This window comes from Gobio gobio (assembly GCF_949357685.1).
Source record: "Gobio gobio genome assembly, chromosome: 14".
In the NCBI taxonomy this organism is placed as follows: domain Eukaryota; kingdom Metazoa; phylum Chordata; class Actinopteri; order Cypriniformes; family Gobionidae; genus Gobio; species Gobio gobio.
The window spans coordinates 27,259,709-27,277,326 of NC_137107.1; the positions used below are offsets into that span (position 1 = coordinate 27,259,709).

The window sequence follows — 17,618 nt, forward strand, 5'->3', positions numbered from 1 at the left end:
GAAGTTCCCTTTCAAAGCCTACAGCGAACGGCCGGTTTGGACTACATCCTGGTACATCCTGCTTTAATTACGTCAGTAGAACAGTTTGTCGACTAACCTCCGCCCACAAGAATACGCGAAAAAGGGGGCGTGGTCTTGTTGCTCCCTCGTGGAGAAGAGGAAGTGTTGCGTTCGGTTTGGTTTGGTTGCGTTTGTCGCCATGTCGTTCAGACGCTGTTATTTTCATCCCGGAGTCAAATCACCTTTGTTTGGCCTTCAGGGGCTGTAGTTTGAGCGCGTTCATCTCCCCGTTATGGTAAGAGGCGTGACCTTTCCGGTGAGCTAAGCTGCTGTCGAATCACAACACGGGAACCGCTGGCACAATCAGAACTCGTTACGTATTTCTGATGGAGGGACTTCATAGAACGAGGAAATTCTCAGGCCGTTTTGAGGACAGTGAAAACAGCAGTATACAGATAAGTAAATTGTGTGAAAAATACTGTGTTTTTTTTACACATGAAACATGAACACATGTTATATTGCACACTGTAAACACAATCAAAGCTTCAAAAAAACACGAAAAACGGGACCTTTTAAAATCTTGGCAGTGTCCGTTTACACTACGTGCAAATAACCAACCTTTTCACTGACACAGTCTTGCCTGAAAACGTATGATCAGATCTCCAGAATATCAGTTGTAAACAAACACAATGTGGTTAGAGAGAGTTTTTATTTTTGCTTGTACGTGTGCTGTGTAAACCTCATTCATTCAAGCTATTTAACTAGCTGTATGGAGAGGAGGCACTATTCAAGGTAAATTTGTATAAATAATTAAATTATTTATCAGTGGATTCACCTGGATGCAACCTTTTATACACAACCTTGGTTTCGCAACCTTCCAGCTCAATGCTTTTGCTACCAACTGAAGTCCAAGTAGCTGCTGTCAAAGCTCTTATTGAAAAGAGCAGATACATGTGCCATTCTGTTCCTCTTTAAATGGAGTTTACGATGTTAGTCTAGTATAGAGGCTTTTTGCATGATGTTTATTTTTATGTGGGAGTGTGGCTAGTTGCACTTGACAGAATGTAGTCACCCTTTGTGTTTGGCAAGACAAAGATTTTATTTTAATGTTTGTGTCTCTCGCTGAGGTCATCACCTATCTCACAGTATGAACTCACTCAAATGAGTCACTGCAGAAATTTGTCACTCACACAACACAGTCAGTGTGAACACCCTGAGATGATGTAATATAATCAGTGTTGGGAATAACGGCGTTATAGATAAACGCCGTTACTAACGGAATTACTTTTTTCAGTAACGAGTAATCAAACGAATTACTGTTTCTTCCGTTACAACGCCGTTAGCGTTACTGAAAAAAAAATGCGGCGTTACTATAATTGAGCTCACTGAAGCGGTTTCATCCGAACAGGCTCTCTGTCAGTCGGACCTGCAACGAGTGTGTGTGTGTGTGTGTGTGTGTGTGTGTGTGTGTGTGTGTGTGTGTGTGTGTGTGTGTGTGTGTGTGTGTGTGTGTGTGTGTGCGCGCCAGCCATGCGTGTTGGGGGTTGGGTTGGGTGGTACACATAACTGATGATGATTGGTGGGTGGGAGACAAGGTTGAGGTTGATAGGTTGAGTTCACACACACACACACACCTATGACGCACACGCATATGCACAGTCCAACGACTTCAAAAAAGGTAGCTTTCGCAAACTGAAAGTATAAACGCTACTTTTCCCTCGTTGAGGTGAAAGGTAAGATATGTTTATGTAACGTGCAGCTTGTGCCCAGGAAGAAAGAGTCTATCCACGTCGGTGGCAAGTAATTATATTTCTAATCTAATGAAGCCTCACGTCATCACAGCCACAACATTAGTGGCTAAAAACCCAGGTGATAACGTGAGCTCCACTACCAGAGGAGTAGTAAAGAAGTACTGATACTATTTACACTATATTTACACTATAGTAGGTCTACTGATAATATTTACAATAATATATTGAATTTGATAGGTGTCTCTCACATTGTCCCACAGCAACATTACAATACTGTACATTAATGTGCAATGTTTTATAATAATAATTTATTCTATGTAGTGTCCAATTCATTCATTTAACATATTTAATATTGGGGGCATCCAAGTTATTTGACATATTTGAACATTTGAAGAAAAAAAAAAGTAACACATTAGTTACTTTCCCTGGTAATTAGTTACTTTTATAATGATGTAACTCAGTTACTAACTCAGTTACTATTTGTAAGAAGTAACTAGTAACTATAACTAATTACTTTTTTAAAGTAACGTGCCCAACACTGAATATAATATACTCTGAGCAGGGTAAGAGGATTTGTTTTATTTGAATGATATATAGTTAGACATGGTACATTTCTCATGTTCCCTTGTAAACATGAATTGGGAGTATTTTAAAACCCATCAACAAAGAGTCCTTTTGTTATGTACAGCATTTGAGACAACAAACAGATACTTTGTGTGTAATTACTTTTAGGCCGGGCGTACACTTTGTGAGTTTAGACACTCGGGAGCTTGTGAGCCATTGCACACATTACAAGTCCTGATAATCAGACACATACACAATTGGTACACGACATGACTGTAGCTACTGCATGGCGAGTCGGCAGCAATCGTGCACTTTGGCGCTAAATACAGAGATTGACGTTTTAAATGTTGCTGCTATAGCTTCGGATGGATAAAAAAAAGAGATTGGCACCTCTGACCCGAAACCGAGACAAAAAAATTCTGGATGCACTTGGGCGAAAACTGAAACCGAAAAATTATAAATTTCTTATTATAACTCATAACTCGTTTATTCCATAAACATGGAATTTTCCATTGTTTGTGAGAAAACGCTTCCCTGCCAAACACTTGTTTTCACTGTTAAACGCTAGGGGGGCGCTATTACCCATCTTCTGAATGAGTACTGAATCTCCTGATCAAAACACAAGCGAGGAAGACGCAAAAAAAACCAAGCAATCGTATGTAAGCAGATGCATATGTAAAATAACGTGATCATTAAACATCATACAAATCAAAACTGCCTACTGTTACTGAATGAAATGTGGACCCAGGATGAGCTATAGGACTGTGCAAGCATTAGGGTGTTGATGGACTCGATCTACTCTGAATCTGATCTGGATGTAGTCTTTGACAAAAACGTGATTTTCTCAGCTTTTTGTTGTGGCTGGTAACTTTTTTAAAAACTCTGGCGGCAGTGGCGGGGAAAGAGATAAATTAGTTTTTTTAATAATTTATTAATATTACAATTTTTAAATTCAATTGTATTGAATCTGAATTTTAAAAATACAATACGATGTATTGTGTATTCATCATGGCAACTCTTGTTTCCATAACCCCAAGTGCCACTTTATTTTCACTGTTATTTTGTTTATTTTTTTAATAAGTGTGGTGGCTACTTTATTGTATTAACAAAATCTGCTATTTATTAGCTTTAACTTATAGGCCTATTTATTCATCAGTATTAGTCATATTCATACAATGTATGTGTTTGTTAAGGAGGCTAAAATGGGACATTACTTGTGTTTTTGTGTCATCAATTTGTATAAAATAAATTTGCTTTTTTTTTTACATAATGGTAAAATTGAGTAGATTATTTCTGACTAGTCTACAGTGGAGGCATTTATTTAATTTTAGTTTACTTAGGTATGCTAACAGCTCTAAAGAAAATGTGAAGCCAATGTATGAAGTTAATCAGTTAAATTATTGTTGTTGTTAAGTTAAGTTAAAAGTGAATCTAGTGTTATTATTGGAAAGGCAAAAAAGTTCAGGGAGATGTTTGAAGGTGCTCTTTGGGGTCAGGAATTCAAATGAATGTGGAAAAAAGAAAATCCAAGGCACTCTTCTTCAAATTAATTAAAAAGCCTTTATTTTACTGCCTATTTCATTATAGAACATTTAAAAGACATGGTGAAAAAGCAACCCACGCATAGCGGCACAGACAGCCTTCTTCAGGGTGTGAAGTGTTATTTTTGCTGGTGCCCTGCCATGAACCCTGCATCCACAGCAAACAGAACCGAACCGTGGCTCCAAAACCGTGATATGAACCGAACCGTGGCATTGGTGTATCATTACACCCCTAGCCATGGCGCAATATCCTGCTGAAAGAGGCCACAGCCACCAGGAAATACCGTTTCCATGAAAGGGTGTACATAATCTACAACAATGCTTGGGTAGGTGGTACGTGTCAAAGTAACTTCCACATGGATGGCAGGATCCAAGGTTTCCCAGCAGAACATTGCCCAAAGCGTCACACTGCCTCCGACGGCTTGCCTTCTTCCCATAGTGCATCCTGGTGCCATGTGTTCCCCAATTTGAGCTACAGTAGCTCGTCTGTTTGATCGGACCACACGAGCCAGCCTTCGCTCCTCACGTGCATCAATGAGCCTTGGCCGCCCATAACCCTGTCGCCAGTTCACCACTGTTCTGTCCTTGGACAATTTTTTGATAGATATAGATACTGACCACTGCAGACCGGGAACACCCCTCAAGAGCTGCAGTTTTGGAGATGCAGATTAGTTGTTTAGCCATCACAATATGGCCCTTGTCAAACTCGCTCGCTCTTATCCTTACATTTGCCCATTTTTCCTGCTTCTAATGCATCAACTTTTAGGACAAAATGTTCACTTGCTGCTTAATATATCTCACCCACTAACAGGTGCCGTGATGAAGAGATGATCAGTGTTATTCACTTCACCTGTTATGCCTGATCGGTGTATATATATAAAAACACACCATGTTGATAAAAGTAATCTAATGTAACAATTGTTGTTTTTGATGTCTCTGAATTATTATAAAGTTCTTAAATGCTGCACACAAGACTAAATTCTGGCTGATATACTGATATTCACTGTGTGAATTATCACTAAAAGCTAGGATGGACTGAAAAAATGTGATCAGAATATGAGTGACTTCTTTTCATGAATGGCTCAGTCTGTGCTTCGTCTGTCACTGGATTCACTGTTTCAGAACTTCTATATTTATTATTTATAATATACATACAACATGCTCCGCTGGTGACGCATCATTTAATACATCTTAAAACCCGAGGAACAGTCGCTGTCACCTGACAACAGAGACACACGCTGCTAGTCATTTTTTCACCAATAGCAAAAAAGCTTCTCATAATAGCAACAGGATATGATAGATGTCTTATGTGTTTTCAGCATTAGCAGCCTACAGCTGTCACTAAAAAAAGAAAGTGCACTGTTCTCTCTGTTCATTCCTTTCTTCATATCTTTCTTTATAGTTAAGCCTCGCAGATGAACAGACTGAAGTGACACGGAATGGCCTGGAATCAAAAGAGCCTGTGTATTTGGTTCACATCTACTGTCAGGTAAGACAGAAAATCTTGTGTTATTATGTTTGTCCATAAACACACGCATGGGTATGAAAGCCACTGAAAAAAAAAAAAAAAAAGGTAATTGTGACTTTCAGAATTGCAAGATACAAAGTCAGAATTGCAAGAAAAACGTATAAACACACACACACTGAGAGCTTTTACAGAGAGCTTTTTGATATCTCGCAATTCTGACTATTTCTCACAATTGTGAGTTTTTTATCTATCTTGCAATTCTGAGTAAAAAAAGTGTTTTATTCCGTAGAGGAAAACAAGCTTCCATACATGAGCATCTTTGTGCGATTTCATTGCATCTTTCCATTTTTTTTCAGCGTTTGGATTTGGATTGCCAAGTCTAAAATCATAACTTCCAAAAACAAGTTTATCAGAATCTAGTACCAAAATGCAAGAGTGATTTCTCACAGTAAAGGAAGAGATGAAATCATCCACTTGAGACACCCTAGTAAAGCTATAAAATACGCCCAAGCTGTTGCTTACAAATTTGTGATGCAGACCTTCATTTTCGCATGAGTTTGTTACAAAATTTTAACACTCCTTTTTTTTGCTAAATAAGTAAAAGAGTAGCTACTTAAATGGATAGTTTACTCAAAAACTAAAATGGACATAAGTTCTATTTTTAAGTGAAATGTCCCTTTAACTGTACCTAAATCTGGTACAGAAATCAGGCAGCTGGCTGCTTGTGCTCTTGATTTGTGCACTGGCAGATCTGATTTGAAAACTCAGTGGAAAAATATCTGAAGTCTCGGTTTGTGTGTGGAAACCTCATTCCATCCTGGCGTGTGAGAAGTCATCCAAATCCACAGCACTGCTCCTGTGTGTTTGAAATGAGAAAGAAAAGAAAAAACATTAACGACTGAGGGTGCATATTTGGCCAGGAGAAGTCTGAATGAACAGGGATCAGACACACAGGAAAAGCACTTTAGTTCCACTCTCATTGCAGTTTTTCCAAACAAGTGCACTACTCAGTCCCTTATGAAATGCATTAGAAGCAGGAAGGCCGAACAACTGTTTGTTTTCCCTATGGGTGCTGCACAAGTACACCACTTTTCTCCCAGCCCTTTTCTCCTATGTTTAGGGGGAATCAAAGACATTGAGGTTTTCCATTTACTGTGGATATGGACACTGTGGCTTGGAGAAATGAAGGGAAAAGTGTAGATATTCCAAAAGAGAGAGGAAAAATATTAAATGGTTTTTAAAAGGGGTGGTGTCATAAATTGACTTGAGGTTCATTTGAGTGGATAATAGGTCTATACAATGCAAATTGAGTGAGAATAGAATTCAATATGGTCTTATCACATTGGTACAAGGGACCAAATTAGTTTTTGTGCCTTATCTTCACATTGAGAAAATGTATCACTGTAAGTATTTTTACTAGCCACAAAACTGTATTCAGCTATTTTTAATCCTGGATTAGTATCTTGTCGGTCTAGCCTATATACTCACCAAAAAACTTGTTTTGTAATTAACAAATGTACACCATGCTTCTGTATGTCGTTTAATTAGAAAATCTCATTGGTCGGCTGTGGTCAACCGTGGGTCTACAGGAGTGCACAATGTGCTCTAGTCAAGCGGCACAGCACTGTCAGGATGATTGATGCTTTACACAGGGCAGCCAGAAAGGCATTAGGCCAAAGGAATCCACCATAAGAGGCATGAAACAGAAAGTCTGCATACTCTGTCTATTCCCACACTTCTCCATAGAATCTCATTAGCATATTCAGTTTCATGTTCATTAATATTTTCGAATTGGGAATTCTCAAGTGCTTTATACAGCTGCTTGATGCTCTTATCAGAAATGCATCCTGTTGTCAGACAGCAGTTATGTTGATTTAGCCCTTGTAAAGGGATCGTTCACCCAAAAATGAAAATTCTGTCATCTGCTACATACATTTCTTTCTTCTGCTGAACACAAAGGGAGATATTTGGAAGAATGTTTGTAACCAAGCAGATCTTGGCAGTCATCGACTACCATAGTATTTTTTTCCCACTATCAATGGCTGTCGAGATCTGCTTGGTTACAAACATTCTTCCAAATATCTTCCTTTGTGTTCAGCAGAACAAAGTTTATGCAGGTTTGGAACAACTTGAGCGTGACCAAATTTTCATTTTTGGGTGAACTATCCCTTTAAGAGATTACAAATTTGAGTTGATTCACTTTGTGATACACAGTACATTCAAAGTGGTTAGAATGGTAAAATAGTAATACTGAAAAATATTACAATATAAAACAACTTTTTCCTATTTTAAGATTTTTAGCAGCCATTACTCCAGTCTTCAGTGTCACATGATCCTTCAGATATTTTTAGAATATCCAGATTTTCTGCTCAAGAAACATTTTTTATCAGTGTTAAACTCTCGTGCTGCTCAATATTTTTATTTAAAGTTTGACCCCAACTTTTGTGATGCAACTACTTCCCTTATATGTAACATTCCTTTTATAATTTGTCGTATTAGCTGATAAAATCCAGAACTCGCCTGCTTAACCTCAGCCAGTGTTGTTTTCTGAACACTAAACATATCAATCTTCTGATGCAACATTGAAAAAATCTGGTCCAATCTTTTTCCTCCCACTAAGAATGACCCAATACTCTCCCTTCTCCCTATAATTTTCTGGATGCTTTAAAATACGTTCTAAAATCTGAAGTGAATTGGTATTTGCCTTTATCAAACATCCAGAATAAACATTGGAGTCTATTCTTTATCTACCCTAAAAATGTTAGTATTACCTTCAGGAAATGCAATCTAGTTCTAACTATAAAAAAATGTGGTCACTGTTCCTCTCCTCATTGCTTTGAATGCTGCTATGTCCAGAATTAAACACACACACACAGCTGCTCTGAAGTGGCTGTTGTGTGTGGTCATCTAGGTGCTACACTGGCCAGATGAAGTTTATCCAAAAACCAAGCCCTCATATTTACCCAGCAGACCAAACGTTAACACGATCTAACACTTGTTTGTTTACCTTTTGGGTTACTGCCCTCTTTTATCGCCCCGCAGGGACGAAGCTGGATTGTGAGGCGGAGCTATGAAGATTTCCGAGTCCTGGATAAGCATCTTCATCTCTGCATCTATGACCGCCGCTTTTCCCAGCTCCCTGAGCTTCCCCGTTTTGACAGCCTGAGGGAGAGAGCAGAGGTAAGACCCCCAAGCACACTTCTTTTAGCACTCCCCTGCGGCCAATGAGCCATTTTAGGCTCACTTTAGGATCTTTTTTAAAAGGTAAATGCGTTATGGTCAGACCTTTTATACCCAGTGTACAAGGTGCTAATCCTGGAAGATGCCCTTCTTAGAGCAGTTTTAGTCATCTGTGATGAGTGTGCTCAGTGAGGCTGGTTAACAGCACCTAATGGTGTCCCTTCAGACCGTCAGATGGATATCCCTGGAGTGTACGGGAAAACTACTTCTCCCTGCTGTGTTGGGCATAACCAGCATTTGTTTCACACAGTAGTATACTTGAACTGTGGCATATTAATTTAGCTGTGAAAATCTGCTTTGAAGTTTGAGTGGCTGATAATGCCGCCCATTATGTTTTGCAGTAATGGAAGTCTCTCCAAGCAGCTAAGTGGAAGCTCCCATGATGGTTTTTCTGTATAACCAGGCGCGCTGAGCTTCTTGATACAGGAAAATGGCTTTAAGGTCATATTTCACCTATTGGATTGTGCAGTTGTATTTATAGATAGACAATTTAGAGATCTTAGTATAAATGGATCTGAATCTTGAAAGGGGAACTCAACATTACAAGCCGTAAGATGATCTTAAAAGGTTAACTGGCTCTGATTTATAGGAACAAACACCTCAAACAATCTCATTATGAGGCTTGCCTATGCATTAAATGTGATGTCTCACACAAATGAGCCTCATTAGCACATGAGCACAACATAACATGAGCAAATAACTGAAGCAGGCAACCGTATCATTAGAGAACGCTGTTCAACTTCTGTTTACATACATTCTTCACATTGTTCTCTAGTGTAGTCAACACAAGCTGAGTTGCCTTGGATTCGAGAGGTGCATAAAGCCGTACCGAACATGAGAAATCTCGCAGCTGTCTATACGGTCTTCTTTGACCTAATTATGCTTCCTTTGCAGCCCCATTTGGCCAAAGTTTTAGATTTTGGTGAGTCTGTGCCAGGATATGTCTGGGAAAGGAATTGACAGGAGTGTGGATCCTGGGACATGTTCAGCTGAAACAGAGCCCATCAGTTCTTTGTAGATCTTAAACTCTTAAGGGCTTTCACTGGTACATTTTAATCTTCTGTTTTCTTGTCACAAAAACACTAGCTTTTCATATTTTTTTATACTAATATTTAAACTGTCATCAGACCCCTTATTTGGGGGTGATTTTATAAAGTTTAGTTAAGAAACAGCATTTACAGCAACAGAAATATTCTTTAACATTTTAAATGTCTACATTTGTCCCATTTGATCAATTCAATGCATTTAAACAGTAGGTGTGTCTTTGGTCATGTCTTGTACATTGTTATGGTTTAAATTTGACAAATACCCTCCAATATTTGCCATATGCATATATGCTGTGACTTGAGAAATATACTTTTACCATTCTGTATCAAAGTGCATCAATTTGACTTTTTCTGAAACGGAGACATCTGTACCTTGATTAGTGATTTTTAGATTTGAATTAGTTTTTTTGACCTTCCTTGTCTGTATTTAGCATAGCCTTTACTATGCATTGTAAATACAGAGGGATGCCGTATGATGTTTAAAACAAATGAAGTAGAACCAAACTGGGAGGTGGAGCATCACAAACCCACATGCTCATGTTTTATGTTTCTGGAAGCTGAGATTTAAGAAATGCTCTCTTTAATTTTCTGTCTAAAAAAATCCTCTATAAAACACACAAAGAAACGCTTTCTTTAGGGCTTCTGTAGGTTTAGTGCTGTGAATTTGGCAGGTTTTAACATTTTAGCTCTTTGCTGATGAGCTGACATCCTACTGTCTCTATTTTCCACTAGGACAGACTTTATTATAACTTCTGTATTTTTAGACTGAGCTGTATGTAATGGGGTTTAAATGGGATGAAATGTTTTAGAATGAAATGTGTGGTAGAGCTCTTTTTAGTAGACGGATCTTTTGACCTGTATAAATATAAGACAGCTCCACCTCTCCTCCTGCTATATTAGTTTTTATGCAAGCTGTGTGGAAGTAATCCAGATCATTTTATATCTCAGAGTGCAACTTCAGCCCTTTTAAAGTAACCACAGTCACCGAACATGTTCTCCAAAAAACAAAGAAAGACTGTTATGCCGCTAATAAATATGTGCCAAGCCCTTTACTGCGTCTTTCACTGAAGAGACTAGCATTGTTTTAAAATGTGTAGAAACATGAACAGTTGTTTTCATGAGTTGCATACTTGAATATACATATAGATTTTAATTCTACATGTTTGATGTGTGCTATGCCGAAACACTACGTAGTTTCTAAACAGAAAGCTGCATTCCCTACAGCTACCCTTCTAGTTTATAATGAGAAAGTATGCAAACTCAAACCATTCGTTCTTCAAGTTTATGTGCGTCTTTAACCTCCCTGTAAAAATACTCTGTATTTATAGAATTACCCCCTTGGAAGCTGTTACACTTGCTTAACCCTGCCTCTCTTGCTCCTTTTTTTTTTTTTTTTTTTCCTCTCCCAACAGGCAGTTTCCCAGATGCTGATGGCTTACCTCTCCCGTTTCTCAGCGATTGCTGATAACAAGATCAACTGTGGCCCAGCCCTCACATGGATGGAGGTACTGATTTGATGCCAGCTGAAAGAGCTGATTGGTCGCTTATTATTTACATGAATAATCAGTGAGGATGAGGAATGTTCACTGAGCATAATTCATCTCTTTGTCCAGGTTGACAACAAAGGGAATCACTTGCTGGTGCATGAGGAGTCATCCATAAATGTCCCAGCTATTGCAGCGGCCCACGTGATAAAGCGCTACATTGCCCAGGCCGCTGATGAGCTGTCATTTGAGGTGACTGGGCTAAAAATGAAGACGGATTAATGCTGTATCGAAGATCTGTGATTGCCATACTAATATGTTGATAAGTGCTGTTGATAATTTCCTCTTTCTCTGTCAGGTGGGGGATATTGTTTCCGTAATAGACATGCCACCCAAAGAGGACACCACCTGGTGGAGAGGAAAGCACGGTTTCCAGGTTTGTACCATGTGATTTAGTCCTCTATTTAAAGTGCAGGTATCTGAATTGCAGGTAGAGTCCCCCTGGAACAGCAGCTGGTTAAGTGCTTTCACAGTGATCATAGCGCTCTGATCATAGCTCTGAACCTGCAAACTATGGTGTTGCCAACCCAGATATTTAATCAGTTGACTGCTATGGAGGAACTTGCAGTGCTACTCAGATAAAATGAAAAAAAAAAAAAGTGTATTAATTTGAAAAAAACAAAAACAAAAAAAAACTATGTAAATAGATACGTCTTTTAATTTTCATATTGACAAATAATTATAAATATTCAAAATGGTTATTGATGGTAATTAAATTTTAAAACTAGTTATGCATCGTCACTTTTCAAATGAACAATAAATAGAAATGAAATTTTATTTTAAACATTTTTAAAACACATATACATATTTAAAATGATTTAATTCATGCTTGAAATTACTTTTAAATCTAGTATTACATTAATATAAAATAACTAACTTCAAACTGACAAACTAACATACTGTGAATGAGTTAATAATTAATGAGATTATTTCTGAGATTAATAGATAATTAATACGATTAATTGTTTAAAATGAGCTGCATTTAAAATGCATTATTATATTTTAAAAAAGTATTTATATTCAATGACTTTTTATATTATATTCAATGAATTTGGTCATTCACCTGTGTGCATGGGTACACAAACACACTTGTGAGTCACTTCACATTCATGCCAAACTGCCAACCCATTATCTCTTATTGCCCCACAAGCATATGTCCAGCATTGCCGTCTTTGTTTTGCCCTGTCAGTATGCAGTGCTTTGGCATGTTATGCCATTTTTGCTTCTCCACTGAGTCACTGCTTGGGCTTGTGCAGTGAGACTGGCTCATGGTGGCTGGTGTGTGCTGGATCCATTGGGGGGCAGTCTGGCACTGAGCTCTGGGAGGCTACAGCGGAGTCAGGTAGCCAGCATCTGTCTGGATGGAGCATGATTGCACAGTCAGCAGGGGCTCAGGGAATGTCAGAGATGTAATCAAGCTCTGGTGTTGAAGAGACTGAGCTTTGCTAAAAAAGGTCTGAGATTGTTGACAAAGTCAGGGTTATACTAATAGACATAGGTTAATGTTTTCTGCAAGATAAGCTCTTATGACATAGAAAACCTAGGCTTTTGTTGTGATCTTGATTCATCTGCAATTGGTTTGTTGATGATTGAATGACAACAATCAAACTATATATTGTAAAACATAGTAAGCATGTTAGTTAGTCTCTGTGTGTGCTTATTTTTTTCATGTTTGTGCGTGAGCAACTGCTGAACTTTGAAACTTCATCTTCTTTTATCTGTAGGTTTACAAGGTGGACGGCCCTTCAAATGTATACACCTTAGTGTTTTCAAAGATTGTGTCCCTTAATATAATACTGGAATGTTACAATGGGGTAGATGTGGATTTGTTTTAAACCTAAAAAAAAAAAACATACCTCAGTAACAGCACTGGACTCACCCTCAAGCTATCCTAAACCCAAAATTTGAAGCCCATAAAAGTGCATCCATCCATTATAAAAGTAGTTTACACCGCTCCGGTGGGTTAATAAAGGCCTTCTGAAGCAAATCGATTGGGTTTGTGTCAGAAAAATATCCATATTTAAAACTTTATAAAGTAAAATAGCTTTCTGCAGATCGCCTTCCGTATTCAACTTGCAAAGAAACCCCCCGGATGGATTACTTTTATAATGGATGAATATGCTTTTTTGGGCTTCAAATTTTGGCCTGCCATTTATAAAGCTTGGAAAAGCCAGGACATTTTTTATTATAACTCTGATTGTATTCGTCTGAAAGAAGAATGTCATGTACACCTACGATGGCTTGAGGGTGAGTAAATCATGGGGTAATTTTCCTTTTTGGGTGAACTATCCCTTTAAGGCTCCTTTATTAATACCCATAAGGCAGGACTCAACAGCAAGGTTGTTTTTTTAATTATTAAATCATATTGTCTTGATATAAAATATCATAATAAGCAACAACACTGTAGAATATATCACAGGAAACCAAACGTTTAAGTTTGCAAGCATAAAATTAGATCAGTATTAAGATTTTAGATCAATGTAAGAATCTAATCAATGCCCAAAACAAAAATGTCTCGGCACAATATTTCATCCCAACTAATAGACCTGTTTCTGCTGTACACTTCTTGATCATTCCAGGGGCTGAAAATATGGCCATAATTTAAACTAGATTGTGCTGCATCTTCTACCATATATTGTCGCATGACTGTCCATTAAAATGTCCAATTTAAAAAGTTTGCTTTTCTCATTATTTTAGCTTTGTACTGTAGTTTGTCTCAAGAAGAAGAATTATAACATTGACATTCTGTAATATTTTGTGTTATGACAACATGCTATTTTCTGAATGTGATTAAGTGCAGGACCCAGAGTGATATGATGAAGCCTTGGCATGTCTGTCTGCAGAGAAAAAGGGAGTTTTTCAAACCTTCTCTGCTCTCCACAGGTTGGCTTCTTTCCCAGCGAGTGTGTGGAGCTGATAAACGACAAGGTCCCACAGTCTGTCACCAACTCAGTGCCAAAACCAGGTACCACAAAACACACATGCACATACAGTACCTCAAATCCTACTGGGACAGCTCATCAGTTCCTCTGCTCATGTCTATATTAACCACCCCAAACGGCTTACTTCCACTGCAAGGCATTATAAACAGCACCAACTGAGCAAACATCAACATTGGAAACAAAACACAAGGTCATACTTGCTGTGCATAAGCATTAAGATTCCTCCCAAGGCTGTTGGGCCTTTGAAAAGATTTTGTTTTGAAGGCTAGATTATTACTCATGTGTTTCAGTGAGATATTAATCATGTTTGAGAGCAAGAGACAGTGAATGGGAACAAAGTGTACAAGAAGTGACGTGTTGGATAAACCACGGATCCAGTCTGTGTGGTTGTGTGAACTGGAACAGGTGCTGACTGGAGCCTCTGGGACCTGTTGCATGAATCACAGATCTTCAAACCTCCATAAAGAAAAGACTACAAGCAGCGATTTGATGTTTTGGAGCCTGACGTCCTTGGGAAGGGTGCAGCTGCTTTTTAAGAAAGTGTCACTTCAGATTTCAACACATTCGGTGTGAGACATGCAAGGCTTTCAGATCTCAAAGCACGTCGCCAACACACTGCATGGGAAATTTGTGGTTCACACCCAGTCTACGTTCTTTTTCTCCCCCTTCCTCGCATAGGAACCCTCTGACCCTCTTCATTTATCACGTTCGTAGTTAAATCTGTTGTGCTGTTTGATTTAATTCCTAATGGTTTTGAGAGTGTGTATGTGCCTTTAAAACACACTGTGGTGCAGCATGGTACGGTTTATCCAACAACTTCTCACTGGCCGAGTACTGAAATGTCAAAAGAAACGACTTGATTAATAGACATCTAAAATGTTGCTAGTTTTCACAATCCTAACAAGAGTAATCTATTTAGTCATATTTGGAGTGGCTGTGGACCATGCGGATCGTTTTATGACCGGTCAGTTTACATCATAACTTGGACTAACCGGCCTACCAAGCCCTCAGGAGACTTATCCATCACCTTCAGCCGTTTCTGTTTGGTTTCGGCCTCCTTGTGTATGAAATCAGTACTTATTGGCATCTGCAGAAGGGTGAATCATCATCATGACTCATCAGACCAATCAGAATGCTGGCTTTCAGTAAGGGGGTGGGGGGGCTCTGTGGTATACATTTTGTGGGAGCAATATCATCCCAGAGATGCAATGACATGGTACAGCACAATCAGCCTGGAAAAGTGCTCTCAGGCGTAATTACAGCAATGCTTTTTACTGTTTCATGATTAAGGGCTACACAAAAAAAAAATGAGGTACACAGACTTTATATGATTAGCTTTGACACTGCAGAAGCGTTTTGCTGGGGTTTAGCTCCTTTTTACTGCTTGCTTGTACACCTACTGACTCTATGGTATGTATTTGGAATGTATGTTGCATTGCTTTGCACTTTTTGCATGCGTGATGTGTTATTTGACCATGCTTCCTCCACTGCTCCCTCAGCGTCCCCCTGCTCTGGTCTGCGGCCGGCCTCCTGGAGTCTGTTCCCACCCTGTGCGTGCTGGTATATTCTCCCCAACGCCTCCCGTTTTTGCCTTAAAGGGCTAGTTCACCCAAAAATAAACAGTCATCATGTGCTCACCTTCATGTTGTTGCAAACCTGTATGACTTTCTTTTTTGCATGAAACCTTTAAAATGCTTTTATTTACCCAATTGTTTTTATTTTAGTTTTTTATTTTAGTTTTTTTTTTTCTAAAAGCTGGAAAGACTTACCGGTAATACCGGTTTGGAATGACATAAGGCCAAGTAAATGATGACCATTTTACTTTTGTTTTCCTCCAAACATACACACAAACAGATAGTCACACACCCTCTCTCTCTCTCTCTCTCTCTCTCTCTCTCTCTCTCTCTCTCTCTCTCTCTCTCTCTCTCTCTCTCTCTCTCTCTCTCTCTCTCTCTCTCTCATTCACACACATTTTCATACTATCTTTTTTATCACACTTTCTCGCAGTATGCATCAGTTTTTCTCTTGCATTGCAGCTTAGAGCACTCTCATCCATGATAGACTAGTGTTTGTCTTCACATGAATTTTACTGCACCAGCTTGTATCATTTATGGCACCTTCAGAACTGTTTTCCTAATGGACAGGAAATGTGGAGTGAGGGGGAAAACTCTCCTAAACCATTGCTAAGCTAATAGAGCTGCATGTGCAGCTGCTGTTCTCATGTTCTCTTACTCATGGTACCTCCCTCCTTCCCTCTCCCTTTCTCTACCCCCCGGCGTGCAGATTTGGAGATGGAGAGTATAAAGCAGGACAGTGCATGGGCACCCGACCCGTTAAACCCCTACAGGCTGAGCTCAGGTAGACCAAACTGTTTATCCATGTACTACGTCTAACACGGACTAACCCCAAACTCTCCTGTGCATCACCGCACAGTCGCCTGCTGCTCACGGGTGCTCTGAACACTACTGGCACTCCATAGCATTAGAATTATGTAGTTTCACTGGTCTTTCCTAACATCACGTGTTAACTATATAGGATCTGGTGCAAGCACAACAATTATGGAGTCTTGTTTTTCCCTTTTCACTTCACACTCTTCTGGTGTCTGTGACTTTGACCCATGTCTTATAGATTTACCCTGATAGCACTCTCTTTCTCTCTCTCTGTTTTGACCTGCATTTGAATGCATGTGATTATTTTGTCAGTGTTTTTGCAGTTTAGTTTACTGTAATGCTGCCATACCACCAATCAATCTCTTTCTGCAGAGATGCATGATATGTAGGCTGTCGAACAATATTAGAGAATCAATTTAAATTGATCAGAATTAGACAATTTTTAATGTATTTTAATTGTGCATGCTATCTTCCCCTATTTTTACATTTAGATTACCTGTACCTTTGCAATTATTGAATGCTCACTTAATAATGATCTTTATAAATGCACTTGGGGCACTTATAATAATAATAATAATAATAATAATAATACTGTTAAATGTAATCTTCAGTTGTTCATATTTTTTATTGTAGTGTTGTGATGGCTAATTTCACTTAAATCCCATAACATGATTGATTTTAGATTTGGGTTTTAATTTATTTTAAATAATGGAGTTTTTAATTTCTGTCATTTATTGGTTTATCAGACATTATTATGGAAGTATTAGCCTATAATGAATTATTCATTGTGCATGCTCGTTGTCCCTATTTTTACATTTATATTTTTGCCATCATTAAACAGGCATTTCAAATGAATCTTTGAAAACACTAATCTTTTAATAACATTGTTAAATGTAATCTTTAGCAAATATAAGAGTGTATTAATTTTTCATACACTATAATGCTATTAAGTGTAAATATCACTTGATTAATTGTTAGCTTTTTGTTTTTTTATTTTATTTAGGCAAAATGGTGTAGAATTTTAATGTCTGCTATTTATCAGGTATCGGCCATAACATGAAAATAATTATCAGTATCAAAAAGAATTATAATGTCAGTGTGTCTAGCATTCAGCATTCTACTTTGACTAAGT

The 17,618-nt window shown here is 38.4% G+C and overlaps 1 protein-coding gene across 1 annotated transcript in view; it reads left to right on the plus strand.

Annotated features, from left to right (window-relative positions):
- arhgap32b (Rho GTPase activating protein 32b) overlaps positions 1-17,618 on the plus strand; it is a 125,767-nt gene that overhangs the window by 92,296 nt on the left and 15,853 nt on the right. The window contains exons 6-11 of the mRNA XM_079835623.1: positions 5,259-5,345; positions 8,367-8,504; positions 11,023-11,115; positions 11,224-11,346; positions 11,453-11,530; positions 14,038-14,119. Of these exons, the coding sequence (XP_079691749.1) occupies positions 5,259-5,345; positions 8,367-8,504; positions 11,023-11,115; positions 11,224-11,346; positions 11,453-11,530; positions 14,038-14,119 (601 nt within the window). The remainder of the gene's footprint in view (positions 1-5,258; positions 5,346-8,366; positions 8,505-11,022; positions 11,116-11,223; positions 11,347-11,452; positions 11,531-14,037; positions 14,120-17,618) is intronic.